This window comes from Cucurbita pepo, chromosome LG10, assembly GCF_002806865.2.
Source record: "Cucurbita pepo subsp. pepo cultivar mu-cu-16 chromosome LG10, ASM280686v2, whole genome shotgun sequence".
NCBI classification, from domain to species: domain Eukaryota; kingdom Viridiplantae; phylum Streptophyta; class Magnoliopsida; order Cucurbitales; family Cucurbitaceae; genus Cucurbita; species Cucurbita pepo.
Window position 1 is genome coordinate 4,536,963 of NC_036647.1, and position 21,519 is coordinate 4,558,481.

At 40.0% G+C, this 21,519-nt stretch overlaps 6 protein-coding genes across 10 annotated transcripts; 3 read left to right on the plus strand and 3 right to left on the minus strand.

The window, feature by feature from the left end:
• Nucleotides 1–426: 426 nt before the first annotated feature.
• Nucleotides 427–3,365, plus strand: LOC111804044 (cysteine-rich receptor-like protein kinase 26). Its single transcript, XM_023688713.1, has 6 exons — nucleotides 427–1,445; nucleotides 1,616–1,744; nucleotides 1,843–2,193; nucleotides 2,312–2,549; nucleotides 2,633–2,783; nucleotides 2,874–3,365. The coding sequence occupies exons 1-6, from the start codon at nucleotides 638–640 to the stop codon at nucleotides 3,225–3,227; spliced, it is 2,031 nt and encodes a 676-aa protein (XP_023544481.1). The 5' UTR covers nucleotides 427–637; the 3' UTR covers nucleotides 3,228–3,365.
• Nucleotides 3,366–3,389: 24 nt separating this feature from the next.
• On the plus strand, nucleotides 3,390–5,943 carry LOC111804041 (putative receptor-like protein kinase At4g00960). Of its 2 annotated transcripts, XM_023688708.1 has the most exons (7): nucleotides 3,390–4,184; nucleotides 4,278–4,415; nucleotides 4,497–4,636; nucleotides 4,698–4,908; nucleotides 4,993–5,230; nucleotides 5,321–5,471; nucleotides 5,548–5,943. In XM_023688708.1, the coding sequence occupies exons 1-7, from the start codon at nucleotides 3,392–3,394 to the stop codon at nucleotides 5,863–5,865; spliced, it is 1,989 nt and encodes a 662-aa protein (XP_023544476.1). In that variant the 5' UTR covers nucleotides 3,390–3,391; the 3' UTR covers nucleotides 5,866–5,943. The 2 variants fall into 2 exon arrangements, with proteins under 2 accessions (XP_023544476.1, XP_023544475.1); XM_023688707.1 differs by having other exon boundaries at nucleotides 4,698–5,230.
• A 3,805-nt stretch (nucleotides 5,944–9,748) lies between these two features.
• On the minus strand, nucleotides 9,749–13,340 carry LOC111804043 (cysteine-rich receptor-like protein kinase 10). Of its 4 annotated transcripts, none has more exons than XM_023688711.1 (7): nucleotides 12,029–13,335; nucleotides 11,843–11,950; nucleotides 11,552–11,760; nucleotides 11,042–11,252; nucleotides 10,694–10,931; nucleotides 10,454–10,604; nucleotides 9,749–10,372 (listed from the first exon to the last, which is right to left on the minus strand). In XM_023688711.1, the coding sequence occupies exons 1-7, from the start codon at nucleotides 12,759–12,761 to the stop codon at nucleotides 10,064–10,066; spliced, it is 1,959 nt and encodes a 652-aa protein (XP_023544479.1). In that variant the 5' UTR covers nucleotides 12,762–13,335; the 3' UTR covers nucleotides 9,749–10,063. The 4 variants fall into 4 exon arrangements, with proteins under 4 accessions (XP_023544479.1, XP_023544480.1, XP_023544477.1 ...); XM_023688712.1 differs by having other exon boundaries at nucleotides 11,552–11,742; nucleotides 12,029–13,334; XM_023688709.1 differs by having other exon boundaries at nucleotides 11,843–13,340.
• A 26-nt stretch (nucleotides 13,341–13,366) lies between these two features.
• Nucleotides 13,367–15,500, minus strand: LOC111803726 (cysteine-rich receptor-like protein kinase 10). The gene is made up of 6 exons (XM_023688251.1): nucleotides 15,270–15,500; nucleotides 14,415–14,625; nucleotides 14,087–14,324; nucleotides 13,777–13,941; nucleotides 13,733–13,736; nucleotides 13,367–13,697 (listed from the first exon to the last, which is right to left on the minus strand). The coding sequence occupies exons 1-6, from the start codon at nucleotides 15,486–15,488 to the stop codon at nucleotides 13,386–13,388; spliced, it is 1,149 nt and encodes a 382-aa protein (XP_023544019.1). The 5' UTR covers nucleotides 15,489–15,500; the 3' UTR covers nucleotides 13,367–13,385.
• On the minus strand, nucleotides 15,195–17,409 carry LOC111804052 (cysteine-rich repeat secretory protein 38). The gene has a single exon (XM_023688724.1). It carries the CDS (start codon nucleotides 16,499–16,501, stop codon nucleotides 15,719–15,721), a length of 783 nt encoding a protein of 260 aa, XP_023544492.1. The 5' UTR covers nucleotides 16,502–17,409; the 3' UTR covers nucleotides 15,195–15,718.
• A 468-nt stretch (nucleotides 17,410–17,877) lies between these two features.
• LOC111804045 (cysteine-rich receptor-like protein kinase 29) lies at nucleotides 17,878–21,394 on the plus strand. The gene is made up of 7 exons (XM_023688714.1): nucleotides 17,878–18,879; nucleotides 18,955–19,077; nucleotides 19,182–19,309; nucleotides 20,190–20,400; nucleotides 20,491–20,728; nucleotides 20,814–20,964; nucleotides 21,033–21,394. Exons 1-7 carry the CDS (start codon nucleotides 18,096–18,098, stop codon nucleotides 21,360–21,362), a joined length of 1,965 nt encoding a protein of 654 aa, XP_023544482.1. The 5' UTR covers nucleotides 17,878–18,095; the 3' UTR covers nucleotides 21,363–21,394.
• Nucleotides 21,395–21,519: the final 125 nt, after the last annotated feature.

Below are 21,519 nucleotides of genomic sequence, written 5' to 3' on the forward strand. Positions count from 1 at the left end.
AAATCGAACAGTTCATGGTTGTGTTAAACACAGCTAGGTAGCCATACCTAACGGAATAAAAAATTGAAATTGAAGAATTATTTGGTCAATTGGCAAAATAGTCAACAAAAGTGGGCCGTCGGAAGAGAAGTCCGGTCAAAACTCGCAGATATATCCTTTTCGCTGAGCAATTCGAGTCCGGCTGACGTGGATAAGTCTCCCATCACCTTCTCTGGCACATTATATAAATAATTTATACAATTTTTAATTCATTTGTTGAATCAGCCCACTTGGCTGACATACCATAATTATAACCCATTCAACCATACCAACTGGTCAAGAAGCCCATACATTAGCCCTCTCGTTTCTAGCCTTTTCAAACCCTCACCCCAATAATGTAAGAAATTAGAGGACTAAACTGCGGTTGAATTTTGTAATGAGGCATGGTTTTGTACGCAACTAGCAGCTCAAGGTGCGCAAGTTGACAGATAAAGTGGGCGGCCTTCGAGAAGTGGGAAGCGACGATGACACTTCCTTCCTCCTCCTTGCCTAACGCCTCTCACCAAACCATTGACTCCCACGGCAATGAGGGGTTTTTAGATCGCTTTAACACATAGCTTTCTCTCAAGAACTCTGTTTACAGACCGAGGACAAAGAGATGGGAACCCCAAAATCCCTTCTCTTCTTTTGCTTCATTCTCATCTTCTTCGTTTCTTTCACCATTTCTCAAATGGAAATCAAGGCCCACTTATGTTCAAACACCGGCAACTACACCACCAACAGCATATACAAGCAAAATCTCGATACCCTTCTTTCCTCCATCGCCTCCAACACCCAAATAGATTATGGGTTTTACAATTTCTCAGCTGGGGAGCAACCCGACAGGGTGAACGCTATTGCCCTTTGTCTGGCTGATCTGACGGTGGAAAAATGCAGGAGCTGTCTCGCGACTTCGACTCGAAGGATTCTACAGGATTGTCCAAACCAGAAGGAGGCTATCGGATGGTACACCGATTGCATGATTCGTTACTCAAATGCATCCATATTTCGCATTGGGAATGATAGAGTGATTGGCCCAGCTTTTGTTTCGGGTCAGAAAGCATCAGATATAGATGGCTTCAATAAAGCACTCAGCAGCTTGTTACAAACACTCAGAAACCGGGCTGCGTCTGGGGATTCTAGACACAAATTCGCTGTGGGTGAAATTGCAGCACCCAATTTGGACAACATATTTGGGTTTCTTCAGTGTACTCCCGATTTATCCGCTGTGGATTGCAATAATTGTCTTATGAAGGCCACTGAAAGAGTTCCAAATGGAAGTACAGGAACGAGGATATTTTCGACGAGCTGCTTTTTGAGATACGAGACTAATGATATTTTCTACAACACTCTGCCGCCGCCGCCCGCTGCTGGTTCTGCTCCTTCCTCACCCATGTCGCCTCCGCCGCCTCCGCCTCCAACGCCAGGTATCGTTCTTCACTTTCCTAAACATATTTCACCACTTCGACCTTTTCTTTTTGGTGGGTTCTTCCTGAATTCGCAGTCAACGACATGACAACTACGTATTAGCAGATGGGTTTGTGGAAACTCGTTAGATAAACGCTAACATAGCCTCCGATCTAAATTTCTTTTGTAGGAAATTCTAGTAGAACTATTATTATCGTTGTGGTGTCCATCGTTTCTGCCATCATTCTCGTTGTTGCCATTTTCATCATTTTAAGGTTGAGGAAACGGAAGATCAAAAGAACAGCCGACAAATTGGAAGGTGAGTGGTTTATGAATCCTCTGTTTTCTTAGATGGGCAGTGTTTTTTTGATCGTGTAGTTCTTGAGAATTGAGGTTCATTTCCTAATCTACGTTCAGGTATTCATATTGGGGATACCACCGACGAAATTAGCAGTGTGGAGACAATTCAATTTGATTTTGAAACCATTAAAGTTGCAACAAACGATTTCTCAAGTGAAAACAAGCTCGGACAGGGTGGATTCGGAGCTGTTTACAAGGGTAAGCTACCCAATGGACAACGAATAGCAGTGAAGAGACTTGCAAATAATTCACAACAAGGAGATGTTGAGTTCAAAAATGAAGTCCTTTTGGTGGTCAAGCTTCAACATCGGAACTTGGTTAGGCTGCTGGGATTTTGCTTGCAAAGAACTGAAAGACTTCTCATATATGAGTTTGTACCAAATGCCAGCCTTGATCAGTTCATATTTGGTATACTCACTTTCTACCTTCTTCTTCTTCTTCCTTTCACTTTATGCATCACATTGGAAAAGTCATCTGTTCATATGATTGACACAATCTATCTTTATATATATGGATGACTATGTAGATTTTGAAAAAAGGAAGTTATTAGATTGGGAAAGACGATCCAAAATCATAAATGGTGTTGCACGAGGACTTCTTTACCTTCACGAAGATTCTCGTCTTCGAATCATACACCGTGATCTCAAAGCTAGTAATATTTTGTTGGATGAGGAAATGAATCCAAAGATTGCTGATTTTGGTATGGCTAGATTGTTCGAAGTAGATGAGACTCAAGGCAATACAAGTAGAATTGTGGGAACTTAGTAAGTAGAAATACGAATTTGTTTATTTTTCTTTATAACATATATACGAGCACTTTTTTATTGTATTGTCATTACTTTTGCAGTGGGTATATGGCTCCGGAGTATTTGATGCACGGCCAATTTTCAGTAAAATCAGACGTCTTTAGCTTTGGCGTTTTGATTCTTGAAATCGTGAGTGGAAGGAAAAACAATTGCTTTCGTAATGGAGAAAAGATAGAAGATCTCTCGAGCTTTGTAAGTATTTCGTAATCTTATTTTCTCTTCGATCCTTATGAGCATCCGATCAATATCGAATGGCTGATTGGTATTTGTGATTGTTCATAGGCATGGAAAAACTGGAAGGCTGGAACAAGTAAAAATGTGATAGATTCGACCCTGAGCGTTGGTTCAAGTGTCGAGATGTTGAGATGTATTCACATTGGATTATTGTGTGTTCAAGAGAACGCAGCAGATCGTCCCACGATGGCATCAGTTGTTTTGATGCTCAGTAGCTTCTCTCTCACTCTCCCTGTGCCATCGGAACCAGCATTCTTCATGCATAGCAGCATTACTGACGAATCCAGCACACAATCGAAGGCAAACCGATGGTTGGAAATGAATGAAGCCACCCATTCTGAAAGCCTACCCCTCCAATCGGTATCCAATGAAGCTTCACTCAACCAGCTCCCCCCTCGTTAGATCTACTCGAACCTCCGACTTCTTGATCGATTGTATTTACATTATGGCAATTAAGTTATTTTCATGTTAGGTGAAAATAGTGTATATGTTTGATTTTTAATTTTCAATTTTTTATAATAAGAAACAGTATTCTTCTTACCAGCTTTTTTGGAAGGGAATTAGAGATGGGCATCTTCATCTTCAATTCCAAAACGATTTTGTTCATCTCCTTCATGTTTCCGACAATTTCTCAGCCGGAATTTTTGTTCCACACTTGTTCAAACAAAGCCAATTACACCGCCGACAGCCTTTTCAAGAGAAATCTGGACGCCGTACTTGCGTCTATTTCCTCCAATACCCAAGTGGATTATGGTTTCTACAACGCTACCTCCGGTGAAGATCCCGACAGAGCTACCGGTTTGGCTCTTTGTCGTGGTGGTGTTGCGTTGGAGCAATGTCGAAGCTGTGTGAAGAACTCAACGCGTAGGATTTCTGAAAGTTGCCCAAATCAGAAAGAGGCAGAGGGATGGTACGAGGATTGTCAAATTCGTTACTCGAATAACGCTATTTACGGCGTTGGAGACAGCAACGTGAAGATGTTGTTTTGGAACACTCAAAGAGCGGAAGACCCAGATGGGTTCAATGAGGCACTCAGGAGTTTGTTTGATCGGCTGCAGAGAGTGGCTGCGTCGGGGAGTTCTGTTCACAAGTCTGCTGGGGGCGACCAGAAGGTTCCATTTCCCAGCACGTATACCATATATGGCTTGGTCGATTGTTTCCCGGATTTGTCTTATTTGAACTGTTTTAACTGTCTCGATCAGCTTCAAGCATCTTTTTTTAGTTGTTGCAATGGCAGCTTAGGTGCCAGATTACTTGCCACTAGCTGTCAACTCAATTTTGAAATCCACCCCATCTATATCTCTCTTTTGTCTCCGCCTCCTCCGCCTCCTCCGCCGCCTCCGCCGCCTCCAAAACCCGGTATCATTTGTGGGAGAACAAATTGACGTCATTATTTAATCCAAAAGCTTATACCATATTATTTAGCTTTTTGGTCTTTCTCTTTGTTGTCAGGAAATCATGGCAATAATGGTAGAACTGTTGTAACCATTGGGGTGGCCATCGTTTCTGCTATCACTCTAATGGTTACCATTTTCATCATTTTCAGATTGAGGAAGATAAAGAACAGAAGACGATTAGACAATTTTGGAGGTATGGATCCTCTGTTTAGATGCTTTGATTGTGAAGCATTTTGTTTATGTTCATATTGATGTGCTAATAATCTATGCTTAGGTGCATCTTTTGGAGACACTGCTGATGAAATGAGCATTATGGAGATGATTCAATTTGATTTTGGAAGCATTAAAGATGCAACGAATGACTTCGCAAGTGAAAACAAGCTGGGACAGGGTGGATTTGGGGCTGTTTATAAGGTATGAAATGAATTTGGGGATGCTGAATTCAAACTAGAAACTTAGCTGCTGATATGATCAGGGTAAGCTGCCAAATGGACAGCATGTAGCAGTGAAGAGGCTTGCACGTAATTCACAACAGGGGGATGCTGAATTCAAAAATGAAGTCCTTTTGGTGGTCAAGCTTCAACATCGGAACTTGGTTAGGCTACTTGGGTTCTGTTTGCAAGGGAGCGAAAGGCTTCTTATATATGAGTTTGTCCCTAATGGCAGCCTTGACAACTTCATATTTGGTGTGACATTGTTTCTTTTTTTTGTCTTTGGTCCTACTCTTGTTTGGAAAGTTACCATCCTTTCTTATAATTATTTACATGTAGATTTTGGAAAGCGGACACTTTTAGATTGGGAAAGACGATACAAAATCATAAATGGCATTGCACGAGCACTTCTTTACCTCCATGAAGATTCTCGTCATCGAATCATACATCGTGACCTCAAAGCTAGTAATATTTTGTTGGACGAGGAAATGAATCCAAAGATTGCTGATTTTGGTATGGCAAGATTGTTCGAAGTTGATGAGACTCAAGGCAATACGAGCAGAATTGTGGGAACTTAGTAAGTCCAAGCTTGTTTATTTTCATTTTTCCCATATTTTTAACTTTTTAATATTGTCAACCTAATTCATTGTGTTATTATTTTTTGTAGTGGCTATATGGCTCCGGAATATGTAGTACATGGACAGTTCTCTGTAAAATCCGATGTCTTCAGCTTTGGTGTTTTGGTTCTTGAGATTTTGAGCGGTAAGAAGAACAATTATTTTCACGAGGGAGAGCATGTCGAAGATCTCACCAGCTTTGTAAGTATATGATTTTAAATCTCCGTGCATGAAAATGCTTCAAGCAGGTAACAACCGTATATGAATTTTCTTATAGGTATGGACAAACTGGAGGGCAGGAACAACTACAAGTATCATAGATTCAACCCTTCGCGTTGGTTCAAGGATTGAGATGATAAGATGCATTCACATTGGACTATTATGTGTTCAAGAAAATGTAAGCAATCGACCAACAATGGGATCAGTGGTTATGATGCTAGGTAGTTCTTCTCTCACTCTCCCAGTACCCTCTCAACCAGCATTCTTCCTACATAGTGCCACCAATGAATCCGACACCAATGGAACTGGCAGTGAATCCGCATCCGTTCAACTTTCGAGAAATGAAATTTCAATTACAGAACTCCATCCTCGTTAGATCATCATCGCCCACCTATATTAATCACTTCTTGCAAACGGTTTACAAAAACACTACTAGTTTATTGTTAAAATATCATCCATAGCCCAACCATGGTATAAGTGACTATATCTATGTTAAGAAAATGACACGAGTGACTGTATTTATGAAAATAATTTAGAATTTTAGGAATAAATTTAGGAAAATGATCAGGTATTTTAGAAAAAGTTGAGAAATTTTAGGAATAGATTGACTCTCACCTTACTCACTTCATCATCCCAAGAAATCCCGAGTAGTAGTTTCTACTGAAGTGTTTTGTAAGATAAAGTGTGTGAGTGTTTCCCACGTAGAGTTATGTTCAACATTTATTTCCGTGCAATAGCTCAAAGTCTTGTGTTTATAATTTGTCTTGATTCCAATAAATGAGAGTAACTCTCAATAATCTTTAGTTTAAATTTATGGTTTATCATATATATCATATTTCACGCAAATATTGAGGATATTTAGTCTTCCATTGCACAAATATTATATTTAAATATTATTTACACGTTTATGGTCAATTTAATCATTTAGAAAATAGAAAAAGACGTCTCCTGCGGCTGTGTGGGTGAAGAATGACTTTACTAACGTTTACACCACTCAGAAGTTCAGCAAGTTTACGTTAAAAATGGAATGCATTTTGAGAGAAGGAAAATCAAATTAGAGATGGGCAATTTCAAACCCCTTTTGTTCCTCTCCTTCATTCTCATGTTCATGGCTTCCATCGCCATTTCTCAAATAGATATCAAGGCCCACTCATGTTCAAACACCGCCAACTACACCACCAACAGCACTTACAGGCAAAATCTCGATACCCTTCTTTCCTCCATCGCCTCCAACACCCAAATAGATTATGGGTTTTACAATTTCTCAGCTGGAGAGCAACCCGACAGGGTGAACGCTATTGCCCTTTGTCTGGCTGATCTGACGGTGGAAAAATGCAGGAGCTGTCTCGTGACTTCGACTCGAAGGATTCTACAGGATTGTCCAAACCAGAAGGAGGCTGTCGGATGGTACACCGTTTGCATGATTCGTTACTCAAATACATCCATATTTGGCATTCGGAATGATAAAGTGCTCGACCCAGTTTTCATTTGGGGTCGGAAAGCATCAGACATTGGTGGCTACAATCTAGCGCTAAGCCGCTTGTTACAAACACTCAGAAACCGGGCTGCGGCTGGGGATTCTAGACACAAATTCGCTGTGGGGGAAATTGCAGCCACCAATTTGGACACCATATTTGGGTTTCTTCAATGTACTCCCGATTTGTCCTCTGTGGATTGCAATAATTGTCTTATGAAGGCCGCTCAAAGAGTTCCAAATGGAAGTATGGGAACGAGGGTATTTTCGACCAGCTGTTTTTTGAGATACGAGACTAATGATCTTTTCTACAACACTCTGCCCCCGCCGCCGCCGCCGCCCCCTGCTGGTTCTTCTCCAACGCCAGGTATCGTTGTTCACATGCTCAAAAACCTTTTCTTTTTGGTGGGTTCTTCCTGAATTTACAGTCAACGAAATCACAACTACGTATTAGCAGATGGGTTTGTGGAAACTCTGTTAGATAAACGCTAACATAGCCTCCGATCTAAATTTCTTTTGTAGGAAATTCTAGTAGAACTATTGTTATCGTTGTGGTGTCCATCGTTTCAGCCATCGTTCTCGTTGTTGCCATTTTCATCATTGTGAGGTTGAGGAAACGGAAGATCAAAAGAACAGCCGACAAATTGGAAGGTGAGTGGTTTATGAATCCTCTGTTTTCTTAGATGGGCAGTGTTCTTTTTGATCGTGTAGTTCTTGAGAATTGAGGTTCATTTCCTAATCTACGTTCAGGTATTCATATTGGAGACACCACCGACGAAATTAGCAATGTGGAGACGATTCAATTTGATTTTGAGACCATTAAAGTTGCAACAAACGATTTCTCAAGTGAAAACAAGCTCGGACAGGGTGGATTTGGAGCTGTTTACAAGGGTAAGCTAACCAATGGACAACGTATAGCAGTGAAGAGACTTGCAAATAATTCACGACAAGGAGATATTGAGTTCAAAAATGAAGTCCTTTTGGTGGTCAAGCTTCAACATCGGAACTTGGTTAGGCTGCTGGGATTTTGCTTGCAAAGAACTGAAAGACTTCTCATATATGAGTTTGTACCAAATGCCAGCCTTGATCAGTTCATATTTGGTATACTCATTTTCTACCTTTTTCTTCTTCCATTCACTTTGTGCATCACATTTGAAAAAGTCATCTGTTCATATTATTGACACAATCTATGACTATCTAGACTTTGGAAAAAGGACGTTTTTAGATGGGGAAAGACGATTCAAAATCATAAATGGTGTTGCACGAGGACTTCTTTACCTGCATGAAGATTCTCGCCTTCGAATCATACACCGTGATCTCAAAGCTAGTAATATTTTGTTGGACGAAAAAATGAATCCAAAAATTGCTGATTTTGGTATGGCAAAATTGTTCCAAGTTGATGAGACTCACGGCAATACAAGTAGAATTGTGGGAACATAGTGAGTATCATTACTGCAATCATCCTCTTACAATGCATTTAAAAAAAAGTAATTTATTTATTTATTTATTTATTTATTTATTTATTTTTTGTTGCAGTGGCTATATGGCTCCCGAGTATGTAATGCATGGACAATTCTCAGTCAAATCTGATGTCTTTAGTTTTGGTATTTTGGTTCTTGAGATTTTGAGCGGTAAGAAGAACAATTATTTAAAAGAGGGAGAATATTTCGAAGATCTCACCCGCATTGTAAGTATATGATTTTAAATCTCCGTGCATGAAAATGCTTCAAGCAGCTATCGATAGTGTATGTTCTCCAAGTGCTAATATCAGGTGAACATTGTGGATTTTCTTATAGGTATGGACAAACTGGAGAGGAGGAACAGCAACAAATATCATAGATTCAACCCTTAGAGTTGGTTCAAAGATTGAGATGATAAGATGCATTCACATTGGACTATTATGTGTTCAAGAAAATGTAAGCAATCGGCCAACAATCGGATCAGTGGTTATGATGCTAGGTAGTTCTTCTCTCACTCTCCCGATACCTTCTCAACCAGCATTCTTCGTGGATAGTGCCACCAATGAATCCAACATTGATAGAACTAGTTGCGAATGCGTGTCCGTTCAACTTTCGAGGAATGATATTTCAGTTACGGAGCTCCATCCTCGTTAGATTATCATCACCCACTTATGTTAGTTGATTCCTTCAACTGGTCAAAGTCTTGTCTTTATAATTGTCTTGATTTCAATTAATGAGAAAATCGTAAGACATCAAATGGCTAAGCACGACTTAGCCATTAAATGGTTATTTATAGGAATGTTTATAGAGGAAAAGTATTATTAACCTAAACCTATTGCTACTCAAATTTTATAATAAAATTATGACTCAAAACGACATGAACGTACTGTGCGCGCAAGAAATATTTGAAAAGACATAAAAAATGAAAACCATTTATTTCAATAGAAGAGAGTTTCATTACAATGAATAAAAAAAAATAATAATAATAAAAAATCGAATTGACGTCTCGAGATATGCGTTCTTTTGTGACATTCCATGTCTCTCAAACACGCCCTCTCTCGGCTCGTAGCATCACGCACCTGAAAAGGAAAATATATGAAGGATGAATATAAAAATTATACTCAAGAAGCTACCTATGCGTAGGTTCTCATCGCGTTCATGTTGTTTGATGATAAAAGTCTCACATCGGCTAATTTAGGGAATAATTATGAGTTTATAATTAAAGAATACTCTTTAGGTAAACCCAAAAGCAAAGCCATGAGAGCAGTGGACAATATCATACCATTGTGGAGAGTTGGCGGAATCCTTCTTACTCGGTAACTGAGTTAGTTCCCCAATAAAACACGTGTTCGTCTAACACGTGCATCTTCTATTTATTTAATTTATATATGTGTATGGGAGGAAGTAAATTTACGACCAAAAGAGGTCATTTTAAAAGTAAAATAATTGCCGTAGCAAACAATTTCCATAGCGTGGTTGAACAGTTGAAGATCATGACTGAGTCAACAGACAAGAAAATGGGCTCTAACTCCGTCACGACTTGTGTTTAATACGGTCCAGATCCAGAAGACCGTGGACTTGCGCAAGGAAGAAGACGATGGGCAAGTTTCTGAGCTACATGGACCCACTCAACCGTATAACTAGATAGAAGCTGTGGTAGACGATTGTGTAGAGAGATACCCCGTTCCCAGTAAGGTCGTTGAAGATTGACCGGCGGACGCCGGAAAGCCAATCGGAAAGAATGGAGGTTTCGACGGTTGAGGAAGAGGAATCGATTTGCTTCCAAGCATTAGAACGACCATTGACATGGTCGGTCTGATGTTAGGGTCTTCTTGTACGCATAGGAGCCCGATTTGGATCCATCTTAGAGCTTCGCTTAAAGAACAATCTCCAACCAGGTTCGGATCAACCATTTCCTCTTCTCTGCCTTCCTTCCATAGTTGCCATGCCTGATTTTGTTCAATTCATGTGTATTGTAAAAATCTTGCCCACACAAAAACAAAACCTAAGAATTTGCCAAGAATCTTTACCTGTGATAGAAGGCTTTGTGCATTGTCTACTTTGAAGAAACCGCTGTTCTTTCTCCCGCTTATCACTTCTAGCATTAAGATCCCAAAACTATAAACATCCGATTTTACAGAAAAAACTCCCTCCATTGCATATTCTGGTGCCATGTATCCACTGTAGAAGTGATTAGAATGACAAGATTAGATGCAATTACTCACAAAAACCTGATACATATTGATATTGTTCTATGCTTAATGACTTACAAAGTGCCAACAACCCTGTTGGTGCTAGCCTCAACTTGCTTGCCTCCGAATATTCTGGCCGTTCCAAAGTCTGATATCTTTGCATTCATCTCATCATCCAACAACACATTGCTAGCTTTTAAATCCCGATGAACGATTTTGAGCCGAGAGTCTTCGTGCAGATATAGAATTCCTTTTGCAACTCCATTGATGATGTTGTTGCGCTTAAGCCAATCGAGTTGTTTGCATTTAACTGGATCTGCATTGCAGAATGAAGAATAGGAGATGAAATTTTCCTGATAATGAACCTTTGTGTTTGACTCCAATGGGGCAAAAAGCATATATATGAAGAATGGAAAGTAAACTGACCAAATAATAAGGCATCTAGACTAGTGTTTGCCATGTACTCATAGACAAGGAGCTTTTCCTCTCCCTCCAGACAGCATCCCAAAAGCTTGACCAGATTTTTATGTTGAAGCTTCATTATGACCATGACTTCATTCTTGAACTCATCGTGACCTTGGCTTGACTTCACTGACAGTCTTTTTACAGCTATTTCTTCCCCATTCATCAGCTTTCCCTGGATGAATTGAAAACTTAGGAAACAGAAAGAAAGCAGCAAATAGCACAGGGATAACTTGTAGTTGTAACCGCCCAAGCCCAAGCCCACTGCAGATATTGTCCTGTTAGGGAGAGGTTTCCACACCCTTATAAGGAATGTTTCGTTCTCCTCTCCAATCGATGTAGGATCTCACAGTAGTTATGAACAAAGGACCAGATAATTGTTCTTTGTTATATGTACATCATGCCACTTCTTAAGCTCATATTAGTATCGTTAAACCATTTCAACATATTTAATCTTAGGATTCAATAGTTAACCTTGAAAACCGGGCCAAACCCGCCTTCTCCAAGTCTATTTGCATCTGCAAAGTTGTTTGTGGCAGCCTGTAGGGTGATGAAACTGAAGTAATGCATCTCTTCATCATTGTCTCCATCTCTTGAATGCAAATCTTGCTTCATCAATTCTGCAGACTTAGCATCTCCCAAATTTTGCAACAGAACTTGTTCACCTGTGTCCATCTCTGGATCTATGAATTTGATATCATAATGTTTTATTTGAATCAAAGCTTCATAAGTGCAGTTTAAACGTAAAATCTTTAATTTTCTTACGCTGTCTTCTCTTCTTTGACAGAAGTAAACAATACAACAGACTTGCAAGAAATGCTACTGCTGCAACTGTTGATATAATGATTACTGCAATCACTTTGGCGCTCAATCCTGCTTGGTTTAGTATAAAATTATAAGATGTTGAAGAATTTAGCAAACGAAACAAAAAAATTATAAGATTTGAATCACCTTGAGGCGAAGCTGATAGAGAATAGAAAAGATATTTCTCATACGTTATGCTACAACTTGGGCTCAAAATTCTCCACCCCACTCTCCCTTTGTAAACCTGCCCGATCTCCTCCAACAGAGCCATCAAACATTTACAACACGCGCTACTGTTGAGATCCCTTGTGCACTGAACCAATCCATAGCCAGTCCCATGCAACTTGTTTGCCTTGTACATCATCGGTAACACTGAGGCTTCACTGGCCATCTGAGACAACAGAGCAGACCCATCAATATTACTATCATCTGGCGATGTCTGGTTCCCTGAATCGCCCATGAGGAATCTCGGGGAGATCTCTACAGTTCCCAAGAAGTTCTTGTCTGAGTATCTAAGCATGCACTCATCGTACCATATTGTGGCGTTTACTCTTAAAGGGCATCGATCCCTTACATCTCTGCTTGCGGTACTGACACAACTGTGACAGTAATCGTTGGAAATATCTCCACGACAGAGTACGAGGCCGTACATTCCATTGAATGTTCTATTGTAGAAGCTGTCGGAGGAAGCTTCGGATAAAGAACCCAGTATGCCAATGAGATCTGAACCCAGATTAGAGTTGGTTGTGATATTACTTGGCGCTGAACAGATGTGGAACCTATATCTTGGTTCGAAATGATGGGAGCGGCTAAGCCCAAAGATTGAAATCAGAAGTAGCAACGAAACTGGCGAAGATCTGTAATTGAGGAAACAGAACATGATTTGGGTTTGGAGTAGCAGATAAAGAGACGACCTTCTTCTTGAAGAAATAAGAACAGATGATTGAAATATCTGTAGTACCTTTCATTGTACAATTATTCAGAAGAAACTGTTTGGAGGTAGCTTTCGATGTAATTTTCAGCATTTATTTGCAGGTAGCAAAGACAGAGTCACAATTTGACAGAGTCACAGAACATCGTGTCTTGGCATATTCTGTTGGGTTTGATGCAAATTTGAATATTCAAAGTGGATAAGCTCATTAAATACTCCATGAAAGCAAGTATGTGTCACAATTCAAGATGAGCAAAACGTCTGGGATTTTACCAATTCACTGAGGTTTCTTCAAGCAGAGTAGAAGATAACTTTGTAATCAGAGAGAAGACGATGATGAACACAACTAACACTCAGAAAACTGGCACTCCACTCGTTAATTTACATTCAGTTGCGTTGCTCTCGAGTCTCATGTGCAATGATTTTCATGGGCTTGAAGCTATTTTTAACAAGCTGTGATCTTTCAGTGGCTAGATATGCAATGTTCATTTAAACCATGTACAAGAATCTATGACGGAAAAAAAAAAAAAAAAACTAAATAAAGTACATCATAAAATTGAATGAATGCAGTGGCTAGATAGAAGCAGTAGTAGACGACTGATCTGTGGTGAGTAGCCCTGTCCCTGTTTCAGTTGATGAATATTGATATCTACTGAGAGACCCTCGACCTGTAAGAAATGGAGGTTTTGAGGGCTGAGGAAGGTGAACCGACTGGCTTCCAAGCATTAGAACAACCATTGACATGGTGGGTCTGGTGTTAGCATCTTCTTGCACGCACAGCAAGCCAATCTGGATCCATTTTACGGCCTCACTCTCACGATAATCTCCAGCCAGGTTCTCATCTATCATTTCTTCTGCTCTACCTTCATTCCATAGCTCCCATGCCTGTTAAATTGCTATCTTTGTTAAACAACCATCACAAAACTGAGAGGGAGACACTTTTTTTTATTTTTTTATAAAGAACAGAAGCATACATACATATGACAGAAGGTTCTGCGCTCTGTCCATGTTTAGAAAACCAATGCTCTTTCTCCCACTGATCACCTCCAGGATTAGAACTCCAAAACTGTATACATCGGATTTAACTGAGAAAACTCCCTCCATAGCATACTCTGGCGCCATATACCCACTATAGGATTGCCAATTACAACCAATGAGCAACGAGGATATGAAACACAATGATTAATAATACAGTATAGAAGGTAATGATAAAGATTTATGTATTCCTAAGTTTACATGCTATCTAGAAACTCTGGTACAAATGGATGACTTACTATGTTCCAACTATTCTATTGGTGCTGGCATCAATTTGCTTGCCTCCAAATATCCTAGCAGTTCCAAAATCTGATATTTTTGGATTCATCTCCTCATCTAACAGTACATTACTCACTTTCAAATCTCTATGAATGATTTTGAGTCGAGAATCTTCATGGAGATACAGAATTCCTCTTGCAATCCCATTGAGAATGTTTTCGCGCTTGAGCCAGTCGAGTTGTTTGCACTTCAATGGATCTGCTAGTGCAATTAGATGAGTAAAACCATGACATGGATTGTAGTGTATGGATAATGAAAACGAGATTATAGGAGAGAAAGAGAGCTAACCAAACAAGAAAGCATCAAGACTTGTATTTGCCATGTACTCATAGATTAGAAGTTTTTCTTCTCCTTCCACACAATATCCCAGGAGTCTAACCAGATTCTTATGTTGAAGCTTCCAGATGACCTTTGCTTCATTCTTGAACTCTTCATATCCTTGATTTGATTTTGTTGATAGTCTTTTCACAGCTACTTCCTCACCATCCATCAGCTTTCCCTAAATTCCAATCAATCAACATATTGTCATAACCCATGTCAATCCCACGACCAATAGATATTGTCCTCTTTAGGCTTTCCCTTTCGGGCTTCCCCTCAAGGTTTTTAAAACGTGTCTGCTAGGGAGAAGTTTTCACACCCTTATAAGGAATGTTTTGTTCTCCTATCCAACCGATGTGAGATCTCATAATCCACCCACCTTGGGGGCCAGCATCCTCACTGGCACACCGCCTAGTGTTTGGCTCTAATACCATTTGTAACAACCCAAACCCACTGCTAACAAATATTGTCCTCTTTAGGCTTTCCCTTTCGGGCTTCCCCTTAAGGTTTTAAAAATGTGTCTGCTAGGGAGAAGTTTCCACAACCTTATAAGGAATGCTTTGTTTCTTTCTCCAACCGATGTGGGATCTCACAATCCACCCCCTCGGAGGCCCAACGTCCTCGTTGGCACACTGCCCAGTGTCTGGCTCTAATACCATTTGTAACAACCAAAGCCCACTACTAACAGATATTGTCCTCTTTGGGTTTTCCCTTTTAGGTTTCCCCTCAAGGTTTTTAAAACACGTCTACTAGGCAAATGTTTCCACACCCTTATAAAGAATGCTTCATTCTCCTATTCAACCGAGGTAAGATCTCACAATTAACCTTGTAAACTGGACCAAACCCGCCTTCTCCAAGTTTATTAGCATCTGAGAAGTCATCTGTAGCAGTCTTTAGAGAACTAAAACTGAAGAAAGGCATATCTCCATCACTGTCTTGATTTGATGCATCCAACTGTTGTCTCAATGAGTAAACCAGTTGTTGATCAACTCGATTTCGCAAAGGAAGCTCTTCACTTCTATCCCTCTCTGAATGAAAAGCCATGTTTCTTGTTATGTGATATTAATCAAAATCCTACTACAAGTACATTGTTTATGCAAAGGGTTTAGTCTTCTTACCCCTTTTGTTTCTCCATAAAAATGAGGCATAAATCATTCCTAGCAGAACTGCCGCTGCTGCAACTGTTGATATGCTGATGACAATGATCCTTGTTCTGTTGCCTCCTGTGCATTCCCTTTTATAATTAGACCAAAACCTTTGAAAATTGATGAGGGTCAAGAAAACAAAATCAATGTCATCACCTTACCTTCTTCATCAAGAGACAAGGGTGGAGGTCCTGGTATCCCATAAAACTGAAAGGCCTCAACCCTTAAATTACAATTGGGAGCTAAAACTCGCCACCCTCTTTGCCTTAAGCAACATCCCTTTGCAAAAGTCACCAAATTTGTCAAACAGACCTCACAATCACGCTTGATGATATCTCTTGTACACTGTGCTAGTCCAAATCTCTGATCCACACCACCCACATTTACCTCACCTTCCTTGAACATCATATTTGAATTTGTAGCATCTTGTACTAAATTAGACACCAATGCAAGATCAATGAAATCACGGTCTTCAATAGTAGATTGGTTCAGACTATTATATAACAGTATTCTTGGAACTGTCTCCAGGATCCCAAAGAAGTTCACAACTGAGTATCTCAACATACATTCATCAAAGCCTATGGTACCATTTGTTTGTGATGAGCAGGTGACTTTGATTTGTTGACTTGCTCCTTCGATGCAGGTATGACAGGCCTCATTAGGAAGATCCCCTCGGCAGAGAAAGAGGCCATGGATTCCATTATAGGTCTCAGTGTAAAAAGTGTGAGAGGAAGCTCGAGAGGTCAAGGAATTCAGTAGGAAGTTGATGTCAGAATTCAGATTTGGGCGAGCCGTGTTGGTTCCTGAGCAGTTTAAATAGCGTTGGCTACAACAAGGGACTATTAGTCCAGAGATTGAAATCAGTAGTAAAATTGAAGGCAAGGACGGTGTTTGAGGGAGGAAATGAATCATGGTTTTTTAGTTTTGGGGTAGCACAAAGAAGAATGAACGAGGATGATGAGTTCAAAGGTATTTTTATGTATAGAAATGAAGACATTTTGTCCATAATATTTTGGGTTCTTCAACTTCAACCAAAACGCTGGTGAAAGTGGAAGTAAGATCAACACCTAACCTGCCCATCATTTGAAAGTTTCAGAATTACTGTTTGTAAGCGAAAGAAAATTATTACCTTCTCAAACCCAAATAGTCGTTGCATGTGTTAAGACGAAAGTTTCTGGATTAGTACTAATTTGACTTGTTCAGCTCGTTTTTTCTTCCTTATAACTCGTCAATGATTATGTTGTTGAATAAAAAATGAATCCAGAATGGTTTTGTGAATGTGCCCAGCAGCTTAAATCTTTTGTTGAGTCTAGATGAACAAATATTTGGAAGAGTCAAAAACCATCCCTGTGGGGAGTGGTTGTGGGTGGGGAGCTGAGTTTGGAAAAAGGGATCTTTGTAAAATTTAAAAGAAGGGAAAAAAATGCAGGAGCTTTTGATAGACGGACGACTTTTAGCAGAACTCTTCAGCTAATGTTCTTGTTTCTTCCCCATCAACATCAACAGCTATCCTTTATTACAAGTCAAACGGGGATCGTGAAGAACTTAGGGGATTGTTGTTTGTTGTTTTCTTGGTTGTTGAAGGGTTTTCTAGAGCTGGTAATATAGTTTCTGAAGCTAGGATTCTGGTAGATGATGAAATCTAAGAGAACAGAGATGGAGGAAGGTCAAACAAATTGTTCCCTTGCTGAAATGAATCGAAAATCTGGACTGGATTTGGTCGTCATGATGTTGAGAGATATTAGATTATATTAATCGATGACATTTTATTCCATGGACTGGACTGAACTGGACTGACCCCTGACTTTTGACATTCTTGTTTGCAGGAAAGTGAGATGAATTCCTAGCCATACAAGCAACACTGTGAGATCCTACTCTAAACGAAATATTTTTTATAAGGGTGTAGAAACCTCTCCTTAGATACATTTTAAAAACCATGAGGCTAACGGTTATACGTAACAGGCCAAAGCAGACAATATCTACTAGCGGTGGGTTTGGGCTGTTACAAATGGTATCAGAGCTAGACACCGAATGATGTGGTAGCGAGGACACTGACTTCTAACGGGTGGATTGTGAGATCCCACCTCGGTTGGAGAAGGGAACGAACAGGCCAAAGCGGATAATATCTGCTAGCGGTGGGCGTCACTCTCACGTTGTCAACCGCTTGACAATGAAGAGTCCTCTGGCCAATATTGTACGTATTCAGGCAGCCCATTATTCTTATCAAATTCTTATGTTATTTTATAACTTTAGATTGAGAAAAAAACTGAGCTTTCTGAGTTGGTTGGAAATTCAATCTGCAATTTATTAAGCTTGCCGGATAACGGCGGATGTTATGCACTATTCAGAATTCATTAATAAAGTAGTTCATACAATAAAACTTCTATTAAAATAAAGGAAAGTCGTAGCCGAAGCTCAGAAGTTAAAGCATTCTTCATTGGTGGAAAGATAAGCCAACGACCTTCATTACGCTTATTAAAAGGGAAGCTCCTATAACGAACATTATATGGCATTCTTTCTTCATTTTGCCTTGTTTTTCTTTGCCAGAATTTGTGCCACTCAGCCAGTCTTTGTCAACCATGTCTGCATGTATCAAGTAGGGAACTTCACCAGCAACAGCACCTACAAGACCAACCTCGATCATGTACTCTCTTCCATCGCCACTGCCAAAGATAGTGGCACTGGCTTTTACAATTTTTCCTATGGTCAAAGCTCAGAACTAACCAATGCCATGGCGCTCTGCCGAGGAGATACGAAGCCTGATGTTTGTCGAAGCTGCCTCAACGACTCTATATATTTTCTAACACGGCTATGTCCTAAGCAGAAAGAAGGTATTGGGTGGTATGATAACTGTATGTTGCGCTATTCAAGTCGTCGCATGTTTGGCACAATGGAAGCTGAACCCATGTACATAGTGTTGATGAACAACGACAGTGTCATAAAGGAAGATCTGTTCAAGCACAACCTGAGGACATTGCTGTATAGCTTGAAAGATGATGCTTCTTCAGGTGATTCTTTACGGAAGTATGCAGCTGGAGATATATTTGGAGAAGGGTTGGGGAGGATATATGCACTTCTGCAGTGCACACCTGATTTGTCTCAAATTGAATGTGATGCTTGCTTAGATTCAGCGATCCAAAAAATTCCAGCATGTTGTAGCGTAGCTTGGAGACTTTTTTCACCCAGCTGTAACGTTAGATATCAGATGTCCCCCTTCTTTGATACTCTACTGGCTTCACCACCACTGCCGCTAGTTTTTGTTCCATCCAGCAATACCATGTCTTCAGAAGGTTCGGTTTATGGTCGAAGATACAAAAAGTCAAATAGTTATCAAACAGAGTCTTACTGATGTTGTTTGTTTTCAGACAAGAAGAAGAACGTCGTACACACTACCATTGTAATAGCTCTACCGTTCGTGGTTGTTTCGGTTTTCACCATCGGCATCTACATGTTTTTGAGATCCAGAAAGTTGAGGGGAAGAGTTGAGAGTAAGATCTCTTCAAAACCCAAGTTTTTCTTTTTAAAATTATCATCTTGAAAGTGTGAATTTCTGCTAAGTTGCTGATTCTATGTCACCACACTACATGTGAAGCTACTGATCATGATGAGATTAGCCCTGTGAATTTCTTGCAATATGATTTCAAGACGATTAGAGATGCAACAGATGACTTTGCTATCTCAAATAAACTTGGACAAGGTGGATTTGGTGCTGTTTATAAGGTAATGGAATGAAATAGAACTGTAACAACCCAAGTTCATCGCTAGTAGATATTATCTGTTTTAGTCTGTTACGTATAGCCGTCAACCTCACGGTTTCTACACAGGAATGTTTCTTTCTGCTTAGGACATAGTCGTGTGAGAAAATATATAGTCATTGAGGCAGCTTTGGCAAACATCAGGCTTCATGTCCTACATCGGTTGGAGAGGGGAACAAAACTGTGATGTCCCACATTGGTTGGGGAGGAGATCAAACCACCATTTATAAGGGTGTGGAAACCTTCCCCTACTAGACGCGTTTTAAAGCCTTGAGGGGAAGCCCGAAAGGGAAAACCCAAAGAGGACAATATCTACTAGCGGTGGATTTGGGCTGTTACAAATGGTATCAGAGCCAGACACCGAACGATGTGCCAGCCTTCTCGCTGTTCCCCGAAGGGAGGTAGACACGAGGCGGGGTGCTAGTAATGACGTTGGGCCCCAAATGGGGGTGGATTTGGGGGCTGTCTCACATTGATTGGAGGAAGGAAAGAGTGCCAGCGAGGACGCTGGCCCCCGAAGGGGGGTGGATTGTGATGTCCCACATTGGTTGGGGAGGAGAACAAACCACCATTGGATTTGGGCCGTTACAAAAACATTCCTTATAAGGTGTGAAACCTCTCACTAACAAATGCATTTTAAAACTGTGAGGCTGGCGGCTATGTAACGGGCCAAAGCGGACAATATAGGCTGCTGCAAGAACCAAAAACATTCCTTATAAGGGTGTGAAACCTCTCACTAACAAATGCATTTTAAAACTGTGAGGCTGACGGCTATACGTAACGGGCCAAAGCGGACAATATAGGTGAAGACTTAAAAGGGTTTTTCCTTGTTTATGCATCTTCAGGGTAAGCTTTTGAATGGACAAGAAGTGGCTGTGAAAAGGCTAGCTCAAGGTTCGCAACAGGGTGACTTCGAATTCAAAACTGAAGTCTCACTGGTTGCTAAGCTACAACATCGGAACCTGGTTCGACTTCTTGGCTTTTGCTTTGAGAGAAATGAAAGACTCCTCATCTACGAGCTCTTACTGAACTCAAGCCTAGATCGTTTCATATTTGGTAACCTATTCCCACTTTGTTCTATGTTCTTGGGCATCTTCTCATAAACTCAGCAGCTATATACTTATAGTATATCATATGAAAATGCAGATCCAGTTCAACGTCAATATTTGGACTGGTCGAGACGTTACAGAATTATAGTTGGCATCAGTCGTGGACTCGTGTATTTACACGAAGATTCTCGATTCAAAGTCATCCATCACGATCTTAAAGCTAGTAATATTTTATTAGATGCCGAGCTAAATCCAAAAATCACCGATTTTGGAATGGCAAGATTGTGTTCAACTGATCAATCAGATGGTGATACAAGTAAAATCAAGGGAACATAGTAAGTTTTCATCATTCACTTACACTTTCAGTATTTTCTACCAAATTTAGGATGTCTTATAAGATTGAATGTTTCTTATTTCAAGCGGATATATGGCTCCAGAGTACGCGTTGTACGGACATTTTTCAGTAAAATCAGACGTGTTCAGTTTTGGCGTAATTCTGCTAGAGATCATGAGTGGCCAAAAGAACAGTTGCTTCCAAGATGGAGAAAACACAGAGCACCTTCTAAGCTACGTAAGTATAAATGTTTTAGAAACGTTTGTTCTTTGTTTGCTAAGCTTAACACAAATTTGGTAAAGCAGACATGGAAGAACTGGATGGAAGGGAATGTCGGGGCCATCATAGACCCGATATTGGGTAGAACATGCATGGATGAAATGGTGAGATGCATCCATCTAGGATTACTGTGTGTTCAAGAAAACGTAGAGAGCAGACCCACCATGGCTTCAGCTGTTGTCATGCTCAATAGCAACTCCTTCACTCTTCCTGTACCTTTGCGCCCCGGATTTTTGCTGCAGAGCAATGCCTCAAACTTGCCACAGCATGTTGATGATTACACAGAAGGATCACAGCATAGTCTGTCAGAGAGCCTTTATATTGAAGAAGAATCAGCAAACCAATTTATTCTGTAGAATTGTAATTTAACAAAAAAAAAATATATATATATATATATATATCTATGTATATTATATGTATATATGGTGAAGTTAAATATAAATTTCATCTTCCATATTTAATGTTGTCCTAAATAATATTTTAAACTCTGAAAAATATCTATAATATTATATA